This window comes from Sinocyclocheilus anshuiensis, unplaced genomic scaffold (genome assembly GCF_001515605.1).
Source record: "Sinocyclocheilus anshuiensis isolate Anshui unplaced genomic scaffold, SAMN03320099.WGS_v1.1 scaffold524, whole genome shotgun sequence".
Lineage (NCBI taxonomy): Eukaryota > Metazoa > Chordata > Actinopteri > Cypriniformes > Cyprinidae > Sinocyclocheilus > Sinocyclocheilus anshuiensis.
Genome location: NW_015555703.1, coordinates 1,271,871 through 1,288,166, shown reverse-complemented (window position 1 = coordinate 1,288,166; position 16,296 = coordinate 1,271,871). Strand labels below are relative to the sequence as shown.

General features: G+C 37.0%; 1 protein-coding gene across 1 annotated transcript in view; it reads left to right on the top strand.

Moving 5' to 3' along the window:
- The window catches only part of LOC107671689 (rho GTPase-activating protein 21-like), a 76,236-nt gene that overhangs the window by 385 nt on the left and 59,555 nt on the right, over nucleotides 1–16,296 (top strand). Inside the window, exon 2 of the mRNA XM_016464599.1 lies at nucleotides 616–795. Coding sequence (XP_016320085.1) covers nucleotides 721–795 — 75 coding nt within the window. The 5' untranslated portion in view covers nucleotides 616–720. The remainder of the gene's footprint in view (nucleotides 1–615; nucleotides 796–16,296) is intronic.

The window sequence follows — 16,296 nt, the reverse complement described above, 5'->3', positions numbered from 1 at the left end:
CACGACATCAATTCACCGCAGAAAGTTTCCAGGGCTGTTAGCCGCTCACACACCAGTTGAGTCTGACCACACCAAACCTCTCCGTTTACAATCCGATTAGGCTCTCTGTCCCGGGTTATCATTTTATTTTAACAAGATTAAACTTGTCTAATTAGCGCGTGTGTTTGATACCTCACGGTGTGATACCTCTTGAGATTTTAATGAAGAAAATGTGAGGCTCACAGGAGAGACTCGCGTTTTGCTGGAATAAGCGATCTTTAGGGCGTTTATATTGGCCGAAGTCTATTGGTTACTACGGTTAACGGGGTTACTACGAGGCACCTGTCAAAAAATAAACCAGAACAAATCGGAAACCGCGTCAAAACGTGTTTAGATATCTGAATGTGTGCAGAGAACTGTGAGATTGATTGCAAATGTAATGTAATTTCGCTCTGAAGATTAAAAATGGATGTTTCACTTAAAACAAACAAACTAGTAAAACCAAAGTGTTGTCAAAAATATATACATAAAATGAAAGTGATATGATAATGTTAACTAGAATTGGTTTTTAGTAAATAAATGTTTCTGAAGGTTTTTGCAGTTTATTAATATAGGCTTTTTTGTTTGATCCTCCAGGGTCTTTTACCCAAACATGTGGAAAACCAAATCCAGTTGGATGTTGAAGTGTGATCTTGGAGCTGATTTGAGGAGATTTCTCTAGATGTGGGCTGCAGTGGTGAAATGATGGCGACTCATTGGAGGAATTCAGGCGATGAGGAGGAGCTGGATTATGCCGGCGCATCTCCGCACTGTGAGGTGAGACCCGTGGTTTATCCTACTGGATGCTTATAGAAGGAAAAGCCCTGCTGGTGGGTCACAATGGAGTTGGATCATTGATCATCATGACCTTTTGGGTTACCAGCTCAGATCTGTGACTCTAACCAATAGGCTAATACCAATTGTGGGCCGACTGAGATGATCTGTCATCCATAAATATTTCTAACCAGTCATGAATTATTGTTTCAATTGAAAATTGTGTAAGTTTGAATCCAGCACATGTCATTTTCAATGAGCTGGTCTCTTTCGCTGATTAAAACTCAACTTGTCACAAATACAGAAAGACATTTTTTGGGCATATTTTCATTTTGGTGGCTTAATATGAGCAATATTTCACACTAATGTTGGAACGTGTGGCACTGGTCTGAAGGAGAAAATCTTTATACTTTATACTTTTGATCAGTGCAATAAGTCACATATCGATGCTTTGCCAAAGCAATTGTGTAAGACACAACAGAGGTCTTTTATGTTATTATAAGAAGTGTAAATATATTTTCGGTTCATTATGAAACTGTAGCGGGACGTGTTTGACCGCCAAAGTGGAATTAATGGGAAACCCTGTTCTGACTAACAGAATTCAGTTGGAAGAATCTCAGCAGTAACATGTTGTTCAGGTCACAAGATTGAATTAAGTTGTGCTGTTGTGCGGCCTGTTGTTGTTTTCACTGACTGTGTGGAATGCAGTGTACAAGCTGTGCTGCTTCCTTTTCCAGATCTGCTCATTATTCCTGAATGCCAGCTGTGAATGTAATGCCTTACCCCCCTGCTCTCATATTGAAGAATTTTTTTTTTTCAAAGTTCTCTTATGTGGTATTATCCATACGTTGCAGTAGCTACTTTGTTTGATGGTTGTATCGCTGAGGTTTAGTTTATAGCCACGTGTGTTGAACCTGTTTTCTAATGTGGTGAGTTTGCATATCAAAATCAGTCTTTTGTCCAGACTGGTGTTTGTCTAGAAGGTGTTTTGATTCTTGATGAACTCTGTTGTTGTCCTGCAAACATGACCCATGTGCTGCTTGTGCATTTTGGCACAAAACCGGTCTGGCTTTTTCCACTTTTTCACAGCCTGGAGATTATTTGCTGTCTGAAATTTCTTTGTGGTTCAAGAAAAACATGAAGGACTGTAATCTGCATTCATAAGTGTGTGCTGCAGAAGAAATGAAATTCTTTGGAAGCTCTTGAAGGAAATTCCCTGGCAGGCGAGGAGCATCCGTTTATCTGCGCGTGAGCTGTGGGGGAAGCGCACACAGTCAGATCGCAGTGCAGCTACAATGCAAACAGCTGGTGTGAAACCTCTTCCTTTAAACACATGGTCAATGTGGGGACCATCTGAATGCTGACTCTGTCAAATAATATGTGCAATATTTCTTTTGCTGTGTAGTTGGGTACTCTGGCTTTCACATTTCAGTGTGGGTTGTGCTGACTTGGCCTTGAATAGGAAGGTTTTTTTCGTTTTTCTGTAAGTTAAGTAGTAACACTGACCATCTTTTCTCCTGCTCTCAGTTTGAGCTGTCAGACATGGTCTGGATCTTATCCTGCGGCTGTGAATGTGGTCACTGATTTGGTTTCGTTTTTCGTTTCGGTTTGTTTTGCTCAAATAAGCAGGGTTTTCCCATTTTAAAAGAAAGTGAAGTGGGCTGAATGGAAAAAGGTAATCGGGTGGTAGTGATTTATGTTGGGTATCGCTGTCCTGCTGTGATATTAGTTCACTCCCATGAATCAACATTTTTGTGCTCAGCTTGCCGAATCTTTCCACTGGCCTTCTGAATGAAGACCTTTGTATAAACCCCTGTCCACATTCTCAGCGGGTTGAAGGTCATCTATTTATAGCATCTGCCGATTTACACTCACATTAGCCCTCCCCTTTAATCTAATATTCAGCACTGTCTCTGTTTTTCTGCTGAAATAGAGTCAAGGGACGGGATGTCTCTCTTCTGCCAGTGGTAGGTCTGTCTTCATTAGGACTTTCTTTCATACTGAGTGATGAGGAAGGGAAACCTGCTGCCTGCATGTTGATTAGATGAGCCAAAAATTGTATGCGTGAATGGGAAGATTTAAGTCTGTTTTTTAGCTTGGTGTTGGTTTTGCGTGGCTCAGCTGAACTTATGTTGATGGAAGACTAAAATGTGGAACTCTGCGTTAACACTGGTTTTTGAATAGTATTTTTTTTTCCTGTTTAGTTTGTTACTTAAGTGACTCATTTTATATGAATAGTCCTTGGTGTAAATAGTACAGGTGCATCTCAATACTGAAATAAATGAACTTTTCCACGACATTATAATTTATTGAGATACACCTGTATTAGGTCATCGTGCTTGGCCTGTAGTGCTCCGTTACTCATTTTCTAAGTTTTAAAGCTCATGATGCATTAAGCTGCACAAGCTTTGGAATATCACAGGACTGTGACTTTTGCACTGTGCATTTTAATGGGGAAAGTTCAGACAAATATAAATTCTGTCATCATTTACTCACCCTCATGTTGTTCCAAACCTGTATGACTTGGTTAAAAAAAAAAAAAACTTCAAATGAAGCAGCTTAGAAAATGTATATTGTGACCGGGGACTGTCAAACTCTAAAAAGGACAAAATGAGGTTTAAGTGGTTTGAATCTCAGTCTGTTTCATGTACAAATCTATTGTAAGGCTTCAGTAAATTGTACTGTTGTTTTGGAGGCTGAGCCTGTGGTCATGATGGTTTTTAATTGTATGGGAAAACATTCTTCAGCTTGGAGGTTAATTAAAACATCACTTGTTGTGCTCCACAGAACAATGAAAGTCATAAAGGTTTGGAATAACAAAAAGGTGAGTAAATGTTGACAATGTTTGTTTTTTGAACTCTGGAAATCCCCACCTCTTCCCAGCTCAGAATGTACTGGACATGGGGAATACATTTTTGTGAAAAAGTAATGTTTAAGTCTCTCTGCATTTCTTGAATTCTCTTCTGTTGTCTTAAGTTGATAGGTCAGTACTTAAAGGGGGTCATATGATGCGATTTCAATTTTTCCTTTCTCTTTCGGCCAATCACAACGCACTAGATAGCTGGCCAATCAGATGACACCTCGCTTTTCAGACCGATGAGCTTTGTAAAAATCGGCGCGTTTCAGAAAGGCGGAGCATAGAGGAGAAATAATAATGTACAGTATGTGGAAAATAATGTTGTTTTAACCTTAAACCGCATAAACACATTTCATTACTCCAAATACACAAAATAATGTTGACTAATGTAACTAGCATTGACTAATCATTCCTTCTACTACTTCACTGTTGGATAAATAACTCATTTTTATGCATTTATTGGTGTAAAAGTTTTATTGATTAAAATTTATTTAAGCATAATCTGGATTAAAGAGATATTTAACCCAAAGTGAAATATGTGTCCTCATTTCCTCACCCTCATGTTGTTCCAAACCTGTCTGACTTTTTCTTCTGCATGACTTAAAAGAAGATATTTTGAAGAATGTTGGTAACCAAACAGTTTTGGTGACATTTGACTTCCATTATATGGACAAACAACACATTTTTATATTTCCCAAAAGAAAAAGTCATATAGGTTTGGAACAATATGAGGGTGAGTAATGATGATGACAATTTTTATTTTTGGGTGGACTGTCCCTTTAATTTAACTGGATGACTTGACTCATTTACAAGAAACAATGAATGAGTGTTTCAGCAATAAACACCTCATACTGAGTATGTTCTGGATGATAGTGATGGGTAGTTGACTCCAAAAGAGTCAATTCCTCGACTCTGAAGAGTCCTAGATTCGGCGTCGACTCCAGCACTGGAATCAGCACTGGAAACCACACTGCATTGTGATGATCTTTTTACACAGTATGGTATTACAATATTTTATACCATATTTACATTAAACGCAATAAATAATATTAAATGCATACTTCTGCATCAACCCTCTGCGCACACCTTGGCAATATTATCGCCATTGGCTAGTAAATTTTTTAGTCGCCAGACTTGATATACTATTTTACACACACACACACACACACACCAAAACAGCTTACACACACACAGAAATTGATAGGCGGAATCGAAATTGTAATTTTACAAAAAGTATGCGATTCCTAACTTTAAGTATCCGATTCTGGAATTGGAATCGATTTTCGATTCCCAACCCTAATTTCAAGGTAATGCCATCTTTAAATTTGACTAATTTGGACAGTCACGCTAAATGTGAGTTGTTTTAATAAGGGGAATTTAAGGCATTGTGTCGGGGGAAAAATACATTCCTGCCCCAGTTTTGATGTAAATGGAGTCGATTCTATCAACTCCAGAGGTGGGAGTCGGAGTCAACTCCGAAAAACCTGGAATCGAACACCTCTACTGGATGATATATTTCAAGATTGTTTGAGTCTTGACCTGAGTTTACTGCCTAATAGATTTAGTTTGAAATATTATCTTCATAATGTGTCACAATAATCTTTAAAGGCACCTTAAAGGACAAAAAATGTAATAATATGAAGCAGAAAGATGCACATGGTAGTAAGAGAGTCAGATATTTGTTTTAGCATTCCTAGCTTCTGACCCTTTTCCCTTTTTCAGCCCTGTTACTGATATGATTAACATAAGTCATATGATTTACTCCTGGGCCAGAAGGCAAAATAGATTCTCAATTCAATAGAGAACGACAAATTGATTCCAGCCACTGCTTCGTGCCTTAAAAAAGAACAGCATGCCAGACATGCTTAGTTCATTTAGAGTTTGTTCATTTACGACGAATAATCACTGACTCATGTAATGACAGAAAATACATTGTAGGGAAAGTATACTGTGTAAAAAGTATACTTTTACTATATTTTACTACAATAAACAGTTTGGTGCGAGCATGGCACACATTATGGTTTGAGTTTTCTGAGTGGTTGTCATTGCTGATGTCTCCCAGTTTCTTGTTTCAAGCCCGTAGGTGCTGCTTGTAGTCATGCTTGTCCTCTGGATGCACCTTTTGTGTGACGTGTCCAGATGAACACACTGCTATCATGACATGATGACTATAATGCTGAATTCCTGGAAAGACATCAGCCTGGGGAACTTATAGCTTTTCTAGCTGTTGCTTTCTAATAAAGAAACACTACAGATTTCTGATGCTAGCCCAACCACCCTCCACACACCTCCAGCACAACACGTAGTCCAGGTGCATCTGTGCTCATCATGAATTATTTACAGGCTTATTGCATACCTTGAAAGAATTGCTGCTCCTCACTCATCCAGAACAAAAGGATGGTGTGTATGGAGAGTATCACAGATATGAGAGCAGTATTGCTGCTTGACTTTTGTCACAAGGTGTATCTGTACAATGTGGTTTGACATAACTGGCATTTTATACTATTGCTGTTCATCAGTGTATGAATATATCCAGGTAGGGCTGGAAAGACGCATTAACATGATAGGTGCAATCGTCATTGATTACATAAATATGATTTGCGTGAAATTTGTTAATGTGTTGCTCTGTTTATGTTCATCATTAGCAGTAGTCGCTTCTGTACAACACTATATATGGTAACTAATGGCAGAATATAGGCTGCATTCACTCAAAACAATAGAATACGGTTGTTAGTCCCATATTTTGTGCTTAATGTGGTTGCGTTTATACAGTTTGTTTCTTATAGTGTGACTATCTCACACTGTTACTTTACATTACATTATTTTACACGGTTTCATACACCTCATAATTTGTTACCTTAGTTTTCCCAAATCCATTTTATCAAGCATTGTATGAAAATAAGGAAAAACATAAGCATGTTAAAAGGAATGGTTAGTTAGGAATAACCCGAAAAAGTAATTATTTACTCAACCTTCACCAATGTTGCTCTAAATCTGTACATCAAGCTCCAATTAGGACAAAAAAACAAACAAATGTGAGTTTTATCCATAATCAGATGTGATAAATTGATGTGTCTCCAGGTTTAACGTCACATGAGCCACCGCGATGCACCTGTTACTATATGTGGAATGTAAAATATTCTACAGCTGCCAGAAAAGGTTATAAACAAATAACAACTTCAGTTCCGCATCAAGCTGGCCCCAGAAGATGTGGAATATAGTGGATAAGCCTGATGAACTGTTTATGAATTTTTTGTGCTTCTGCCCTGTTCATGTTGTGGTATTCATCAATGAACTTATTAAAATGTTACATGTATTTTTGATACCATCAACTCACTTGATACTTCCACATTTAAACATATTCTGGGATTCCCCTAACAGGATATGAGCACTGTTACCATTGGAGAGGAAAACACAGGCATGCCAAGCATTGTGGTTTGCGGTAGTGCCACTTTTAGTTACCCTGTATTCATCTGTCAGCAGTGCCTGTGAGCTGGACGGGTGGTTTGGGTGGTCTTCTGGAGTTCTAACCACATTATAAATTTAGATGATCCACATCGAATTAAGGAATCTCAACGTTGTTCTCTCTTGGTGTTACCAGAGCCAGTAGTACACACAGCCCACCTTCTGAGCCTCGTATTTGGAGTTCCTTTGCTTAGCTGGGCGTCATCTGCTTGTCATTATTAATTCCATATTCTGACGATGTGAATGTTATACCTTCATGAGCTGCAAAACCTGGATGCTGTACTTTTAAAAGCCCTAGTTGACAGTTGGGATAAATATTACACTTACAAAATATTGTTCCGACAGGGAGAAAGTTTAACTTGCTACATATTTTGACAAATGTTTTGTTCAGCTTTAACAACTAAATTAATCTGCAACACCACATGACCACATATGCCCATTAGAATTTTTTCCTCACATTCACAAACTCTTCCAGTTCCCTTTTGGGCAGGCTGAGATGTGGCCATTTAATTATGAGTGTTTTGCCACCTGTAGGTGTTAGTGGAGTATTTATTAGCTTGGTCTGTCACCATACCAAGTGCAGGACTGTCTAGGCTGAAGCTGCTCCCTGTCCATCTGTTTGGAGTAGCTAAGCCTTGCCCCTGCGTCCCAAAGTGACACCGCCGCATCCATTCTGCATGACTGAGCACTATTCCTGATTCGCATCCGGTTGGGATTGTGATCTCACATGAAAGACACACTAGCAATTTTGCCTGAATCTACATACACTGATTCTGAACATTAATTTCCATGACCAGGGAAAAGTTCCAGTTTCCTCTGAGGGCATGAACCCAAATAGATGTAATGTTTGTGTGAAATAGCCTACTTAATAATTAATGCTATCTTGTGTTGTCATCCTGTAGGCTTTCTAGCTTGACACACTGTGAATGGATCCTGTCCGTCTGTGTGGCACAGCATGACTGCTGTCAAAATAATGCCGCTACTGGTATATGATATACCTAACCCAAAGATACAAAATAGAAGAAAGAGTTAAAACTGAACTCAATCTTGCTGCTCAAACTGTGCATAAACTTTTTTTTTTTTTTTTTTTAATCTTACCAACCCCAAATTTTTAACAGTAGTTAAATATATATATGGTTGGGTGATATGTTGAATATTATCTAAAATAAAATAATGCAACTTTGTGAATATGGTGATGACTTTAAAAAGCTTTTCAATTAGCTAAAAGCTTCGTTCGTCTTCGGAACACAATTTAAGATATTTTGGATGAAAACAAGGAGGCTTGTGACTGTCCGATTGACTGCCAAGTAAATTACACTGTCAAGGTTCAGAAAAGTATGAAAGACATTGTTAGAATAGTCCATCTGCCATCAGTGGTTCAATCTGAATTGAATGAAGCGACGAGAACACTTTTTCTGTGCAAAGAAAACAAAAACAAAGACTTTATTCAACAATTTGTCTCTGCTACGTCAGTGTAGCGACATTTTGGAGAATATCTGCTGGACGCAAATAGCGTACGTTGTTCTGTGTCAGCCGCGCCACAAAGATTCGCTGTTTTCGTGCAAATCAAAGCGTAGAAAACGTATCCTTGTGGCACGGCTGACATAGAACAACGTACGCTATTTGCGTCCAGTGTAATTTGTAATTTATAGTGTAATTTACTTGGCAGTCAATGGGACAGTCACAAGCCTCCCGGTTTTCATCCAAAATATCTTAAATTGTGTTCCGAAGATGAACGACGCTTTTACGGGTTTAGAACGACATGGGGGTAAGTGATTAATGACAACATTTTCATTTTGGGGTGGAGTAACCCTTTAAGCGTGGCTTTCAGGTACTTCATCCACCACGGGCTGATGGACAAGTTTAGATAATTTTTGCCTTTTTTTATTAAGGCTATATAAAAAGTGGTAAAGATGAAGTTAATGTGCATCGGGCATCAGTGCAAAAACTGCTGCTTCAGATTGTTTCACTAGAGTTAAAAATAATATGGTTCAAAAGTTAAATCATGGTAAGATTTTTATTTTTTAATGTTTTTGAAAGTCAATTTAAAATGACCATTTTCTATTAATTGTTCAATTATCTTTTCAAATGTAATTTTCAGCAGCCATTACTCCAGTATTCAGTGTCACATGATGCTTCAGAAGTAATTCTAATATGCTAATTTAGTGCTTAAAAACATTTCTTATTATTATCAATGTCAATGTGCTGCTTAATATTTTTACGGAATATTTATGGAAACCATAAAATATTTTGATTTCAGGATTCTTTGATGAATAGAAAGTTCAAAAGAACAGCATTTAAAATAAGTAAATAAATAAATAAATATTTATAACACTATAAATGTCTTTACAGTAACTTCTGATCAATTAAATACGTCCTTGCTGAATAAAAGTATTAATTTCTAGATCCCACACTTTTGAATAATACTATTGCACGTGTGTGCATGGTTTAATGTATATTCTTGTGGATGTTTTAAGCCAATTTTAGACAAAGGAAGCAACAGAAAAAAATGTCCTAAAGATCTGTGAGCTGCTCTCATGCTTCATAACTGCTGACATTATGACTTGTAGGGGCATTCAAAGAGTTAAAGCTTGTGTTTTGCTGTTATCTTATCACATCATCTTGGGTTTGTCATCTGCGAGGTCCCATTACTAGGGGAGGGATTTACCAGAGGCCTCACGATACGATATTATCACGATACTTGTGTCACGATTCAATATTATTGCGATTTTAAATATATTGCGATATTCTGTGATATATTGCAATTTATTACCTTTTTCCAACTTCAAATTATGTCCCCAAAGGAAAACTTTGACAACATCTGTTTTAACTAAAAAGAAACATTTCTCAGTTTGTTTATCTCACTTCAGTTTTATTGTTGCAGTGCAAAATGGGATTGTCAAGCAGACAAACTGACCAGCACTTTCATGAAAACCTGTCATAAATGTTGTATGCACCTGGCAAACTCAACTATTTGTATTACAGTCTAATCTAGTCCACCTTAATTAAATGTAAACAGGTATGCACTGCTGTGCTACTACAGGTATTTTGAACAGTGCAACTTGAAATTGTACTAAAAAGTTGTGCAGACCCTTCAGCAATTGGGGCATTTGAAAGTAAATTACTGTTACATTTAAATTAAATTAAATAAAACATGTAGTCTTACATCTATAGGGATGCACCGAAATGAAAATTTTGCGCCGAAACGGAAACCGAAAATTCTGGATGCACTTGGCCAAAAACCGAAACCGAAAATGCTTTGTAATGATTATTTTATTAAATAATATAAAGTAATTTTGTAAGACTTTTTAAATTTAACTCAATTTTAATGATACTGAATAAAAAAAAAAACACAAGCCAATAAAATAACCACAAATTGTTACTGACTGTAACACAATAAAATTGGACAGAATTTATATTAATATTGGTAACACTTTACAATAAGGTTCATTAGTTAACTACTTTAGTTAATGAACTAAGAATGAACAATAGTTCTTCAGCATTTACTAATCTTAGTTCATGTTAATTTCAACATTTACTAATGCATTATTAAAATCAACAGTTGTGCTTGTTAACAGTTAATGCACTCTGAATTAACATGAACTAACAGTGAATAACTGTATTCTCATTAACTAACATTAAGAAAGAGTAATAAATACTGTAATAAATGTGTTATTCATTGTTCGGTCATGATAGTTAATACATTAGCTAACATTAACTAATGGAACCTTATCGAAAAGTGTTACCTTAATATTAAATATCAATATATTATTTTAATTCACTTCTATGTAACAGAATCAGATATAAGTTTTTGTTGTTTTTTTTTTGACTAATTATCCAAATAATGTATAGTCCTACAAAGCTATTATTATCAGAGCATATGAGCAGAGCATAGCGTCACTGAAGGTAGCATTATTTTACCAACGTTGCCCAGTACAGCTGAACTAACCTACACCATGTTACAGCACAGTAGCGCTACTGCAAACCGGAACAAGGCCGATCGGGGCGAGGCTCGGTGACATTGCAGACGGGGGTGGGTGCTACCATGTGGGTGCAACAAGTAGGCCTATACTGCATAGAAATTTCCTGTCGGCGCGTTATTTGAGTGGACTTTGCTTTTCCGATGAGCATGAGCGGTACACGAGCGGAACGCACATTCATAGATCGGAATATTAAGCGGAGCGTCAAACCGCGCAGTGACTAGGAGAGTGAAACATGCACGCTGAACACTGGCTGGGCACGACGAGGCGCGCCATATATAATATTATTATATGTAGCCTATATTTTCTGTGCATCCCTACTTACATCCCCTCCTTGTTTACAAATCCGAAGTAAGTCCATACATCCGATTTAAATGCGGACGGGGCTTTCCTGATAAATTTCCGCGATGCCGCCCTCTATATTTTACTAACTTACTGCATGCTAAAGGTGACCCAGCTGACCTCACCAGAAAAAAACTCAACACCACCATCTAGTGGATTGTAAAGAAATAGATTTTATTATTCTACCAAATAGTATAATAAAAGATCGATACTTGGCGTCCGTGTATCGATACAGTATTGCCGCGGAAAATATCGCGATACTATGCTGTATCGATTTTTTCCTCCACCCCTACCCATTACCTTTATGCCAGAAATCAGTCCAGTTTACAGCACTCCCTGCTTTACTGCACACTGCTGTCTAAAATGTCCTGCATTTATCTCTACTACTGCTCTGCAGTTCAAATATGAGTGCAGTATTCTGGAAATTGTCACAGCTCTTGACAGAAACCGGCTCCACAAGTTCACACAAGCTCTCAGATTTCATGTGCACTCACTGTGCTTCACACTTATTAACTCATTCCTCAAAGACTCCTCGTATCAGAATTTGGCACCCTTCGAACATATTCCAGCCACTCAAGGAACCTTAAGACTACTTGTGTAGTAAACCAAAATAGACCAAAGCTCCATAGCCCGCTACACATCACTGTTGAGTCGATATTCCCTAGTATGCACCTGACAAAAGCTTAGGATGTTTCTTCCATTTCTTTCCAGCAGTGACCACATCAGCCAGTCATGAGAGGGATAATGAAATCTCAGCCCCCCCTTTCATTGGAAACGTCTTGCAAACTTCAGCAGATGTTTTTGCTCAGTGTTGCACATGGGACTGCAGATGAACTTTTGGGCAATGTTGCTTGTTTCTTCAAACTAACTAAAGTTCACTTCATAGTGGAAAGTAGGGGTGTAAAGTCCACAAAAATGACGGTTTGGTATGTACCTCAGTTTTGAAGCCACGGTTCTGTATGTTTTCGGTACAGCACAGGGACATTTTTTATTTATTTTTCATTAAACAGTGCTTTACTGAAAAAGCTATGGTTCTGGCTTTAAATAATAATAATAATAATAATAAAAAAATCAATACTGCTACAACCAGCTGCAAAACACTCTTCATACTCCACTTTATGATTTGGTATTTTAAATGAATTGCACTTTTATATGCAATTATAAGAAAAATATGTTTTAGTCAGAATTATTGTGCTCTGTCTGTTTGACACACATACTTGTGTAAATTTTAGACATGTACAGATAAGGATACAAACATAAGATGCAAGTTATATGCTGAGGAATGCATATCTCAAATGCATTAAACAACATACACTTCTGACATGAGGGAAAGCTGCTTAGGTTTGTGATTCAGTTTGAAGCACTTAATATTAGGGGTGTGCACAAATAGTCGAATATTCTAGTAAATGCAGGGAATCCATGATAAATTCTAAGAACACAAACTAAAAGTCTGTTATAACTAAATGAATGTCATCGTCTGCCTTGCGAAGTTTGGAAGTACTTTGATCAGAATGATCTTACTAAATGATCTTACAAAATGGAATTGCTTTTGATCAAATGAATCAGTGAAACTGAGTTATCATAATTCACCACCACAATGAGAAATCACATGAAATCCAAACACCAATCGACTGAGGAAAGACTGTTGTCCATCACTGTATTCACGACTGCAGGTAAGCACAGCTGTGAGCCGAGAAGAGAGCTTATCTAATAGAAATGATCTTGAGACATACTGTATGCTTCCTTTTAAGTTTCCTCGAGGGAGAGTGCTTTAAGAACAGAAAACAATATCTATTATTGTATCTATGATATGTGTCTTATTTTTTTATTATTTTAATAAAAGCAAAACTGAAAAGTAGAGAAAATGGCAATTATCCATTGACAAAGTAACTGGGTAAAAAAATAAAAAAAAAAAAAAAAAAACGTAGCACTGCATGTGTTTCTGAATATTTATTTAAACGGACTGCATAATGATGAAAAACCACAAACATGACAGGTATAATTAAAATACGCACTATCAGCGCACATTTCAGTGCAATATTTTTACAGATTTTTTTATACCGTGTATACAATATAATTATGTTTAATTAAGCTATATAGGACTATAAATTCTTAATTCATTTGCAACAAAAAAGAACAGAAAACACAAAGCGCTGTAAGAAACTTTGCTTAGCACACATTAGGGCTGGGCGATATGTCAAAAAATATCTTATCGATAATCGGCTTTAAAAATATCGCGATATCCGATAATATCCCGCCCCCGCCGAGAGAACATTGCCGACATGCACCACCGACACACACCATGTTCAGTTTGGTCTTAATTATTGCCACAAAGTTTGGTTTTACTTTTCTTAGTTTGTGCTTAAGCTAACAGAAAACATTAGCTTTGCTGTTATTTTGGTGTTGCTAATAATTTCCACTCTGTTCTTAACAAATTTGTGTTTGAAATGAATTTCGTTTTGTGAAGAGAACTGTTGAGGAAATCATAGAGAACCCAATTTTAAGTTCATCATGGTGAAGTTGGACATTCTGGTGGTGATTATAAGAATGATAAATGCATGTTGATGTCATATAATATTGTCTTGAAATAAAATATGCCTATTTTCCGATGTTTCTCGAGAAAGAGAGCTCAGTCCAGTGTTCGCGTATATAAGAGGTGGCTTTTGTGCGTGCGTTTTGTGTGTGTGTGCAGCACAGAAAACAGCGCACGAGTGCAGAAGTGAGTTCTATTTCGTCTTCTTGCAGTTGAATCTTTTTAAATCACAATAAAAGCGCATACAGAAATCGAGAAGCAGAATTGAAATTTATAATTTTATAACAAGTAATTTGATTCCTGACCTTATGCATCTGATCTGATTTCCGAAATTGGAATAGCTTTTCGATGCCCAACCCTCCTACTAAATTATTTCATTCTTGCATGCAAAAAGACCTGTATGGTGACTATGGGGCTATGTAAAATATTTTTTTTACAACTTGCTAGGTTTATCATGTCATTTTTTCCCGATAATGTCGATAATCGTCTGTTACCTGACTATTGACATCGACATTGCGAAACTTACGAGACATCGTCTATATACGATAATATCGTCATATTGCCCAGTCCTAGCACACATTATCTTTGTGTCTCTCTGGAATGCCTGTGTCGGCGTGCGTTCTTATGGATCTTTTTCACATTTCCGGGTTTCTCAGCAGCGGAAGTCGTCATAGTTGGGTTCACTTGAATAGCAGTGAATGGGAGATTACCACACATATATTTTTTGCATTCCCATTTGCTCAAATAGCAAAAGAAAAACTCCACGATAGTGTGTTCATGACTTTCAATAAAAGGAAAAAAATGGAGAGAAACTGATAACCATTTCTCCCATAGACGCTACATTAGAAACACCCTCGCATTAGCGTTAACTGTTTTTTTGTAATTTGATGCAAAGGTGATATAATACAAAGAATAGTGTTATAAATGTAGATACATTTAAAAAAAAATACAAATATGAAAAATTGAGGATTTACGATGCTGATGACCGTTAAACGCGTCATCACAGTCTTGTGAAAAGGGTCCATTGTTATCAGACTGAAGAGCCAACTTTCACCCGAGCATGTGGATGTTATTATAAACACGATAAACATAGTCCGACTCTAGTGTATGTATGTTCTGTGCTGTAATTTGCATGGTCTGCTTATATAAATATAACGTAACATTGTGTATAATGTCGAATCATAAGCTTTTTCAGAAAAGGTGACAAAAATAACGTCTTTCTCATTAAGTGTCATTTAAATAAACAAATATTCAAATATTCATTTTTTTATGAGCCCAAATATTCAAATAAAATATTTTTGAAAAATGCCCATCCCTAATTAATATAAAGCTTGTCTCATATTTAGGACAACTTATATCATGCACTTTTCTACAGTAGCTCACTCTGTGTCCTCCGTTATTTTTCAGATGTGTTTGCCACATCAAAATACTGTATATCTGTATAAATAGTACGTCCTATCCAAGGGGGAGAACTTAAAGTTTCTAAATGCACAGAATATTTGCACATGCAGTCATTAAAACAATACTGTATTAGTTTGAAAAGGCTATAACGAAAATTCTGGTACAAATACGCATACCATTACACCCCTAGTAGAAAGCGAAGATGATAATCAGTTTGTCAGATTGTTAAACCGCAACAACAACAGTAAAAATGATTAGTATTACTGTTATTATGTTCATATGTTTTTATTTTTGTATTCTAATAAAGTTATTGTGGCAACAAAAAAAAAAAAATTCTCTGCATATCGGTTGTAAGACACTTATAATCTGTATTAAAAAATCAGTTGGTATGGTCCCTTCTTCACACAACATGGTCATGTGTTTGTGAACCAGTTCGCGTTACCAGTTGTGGCGATTCATATGCCAGATTGTGTTTATGGAGAAGGAATATTTGATGTCTCACACCTCTTCTGGAAGAGGTTTGGCAGTAAAGGGTAGGGTGTGAATATCGGGTAGGTGTGAGGCTATAAATACTCCATAAACAGAGCAGTGCATGCCGGAAGCAGAATGCCCACTCTGGAAACGAAGAGCCATATGAAGCTCAAGGCCTCAGTAGGGATGTTCATTTCGGTTATTTTTCCTAACCGGCAACCGATGTCGTTAACCGTTAACCGACAAGATTATTTTAAATTAGAATCGAATTAAATTAGAAAAGATAAGTGTCTGTGACCCGTTAAAAATACTAACATTTGTTTCCGGGGGATTAATTTTACATGTGCAAAAAGCAACAAACAATGGAACATGAGGATTCACCTGGTCATCATATCACATCATGCACCTGCAGCGCTTCTGCGAGCGGAGAAAAACATAATAAAGCTAGGAGAGAT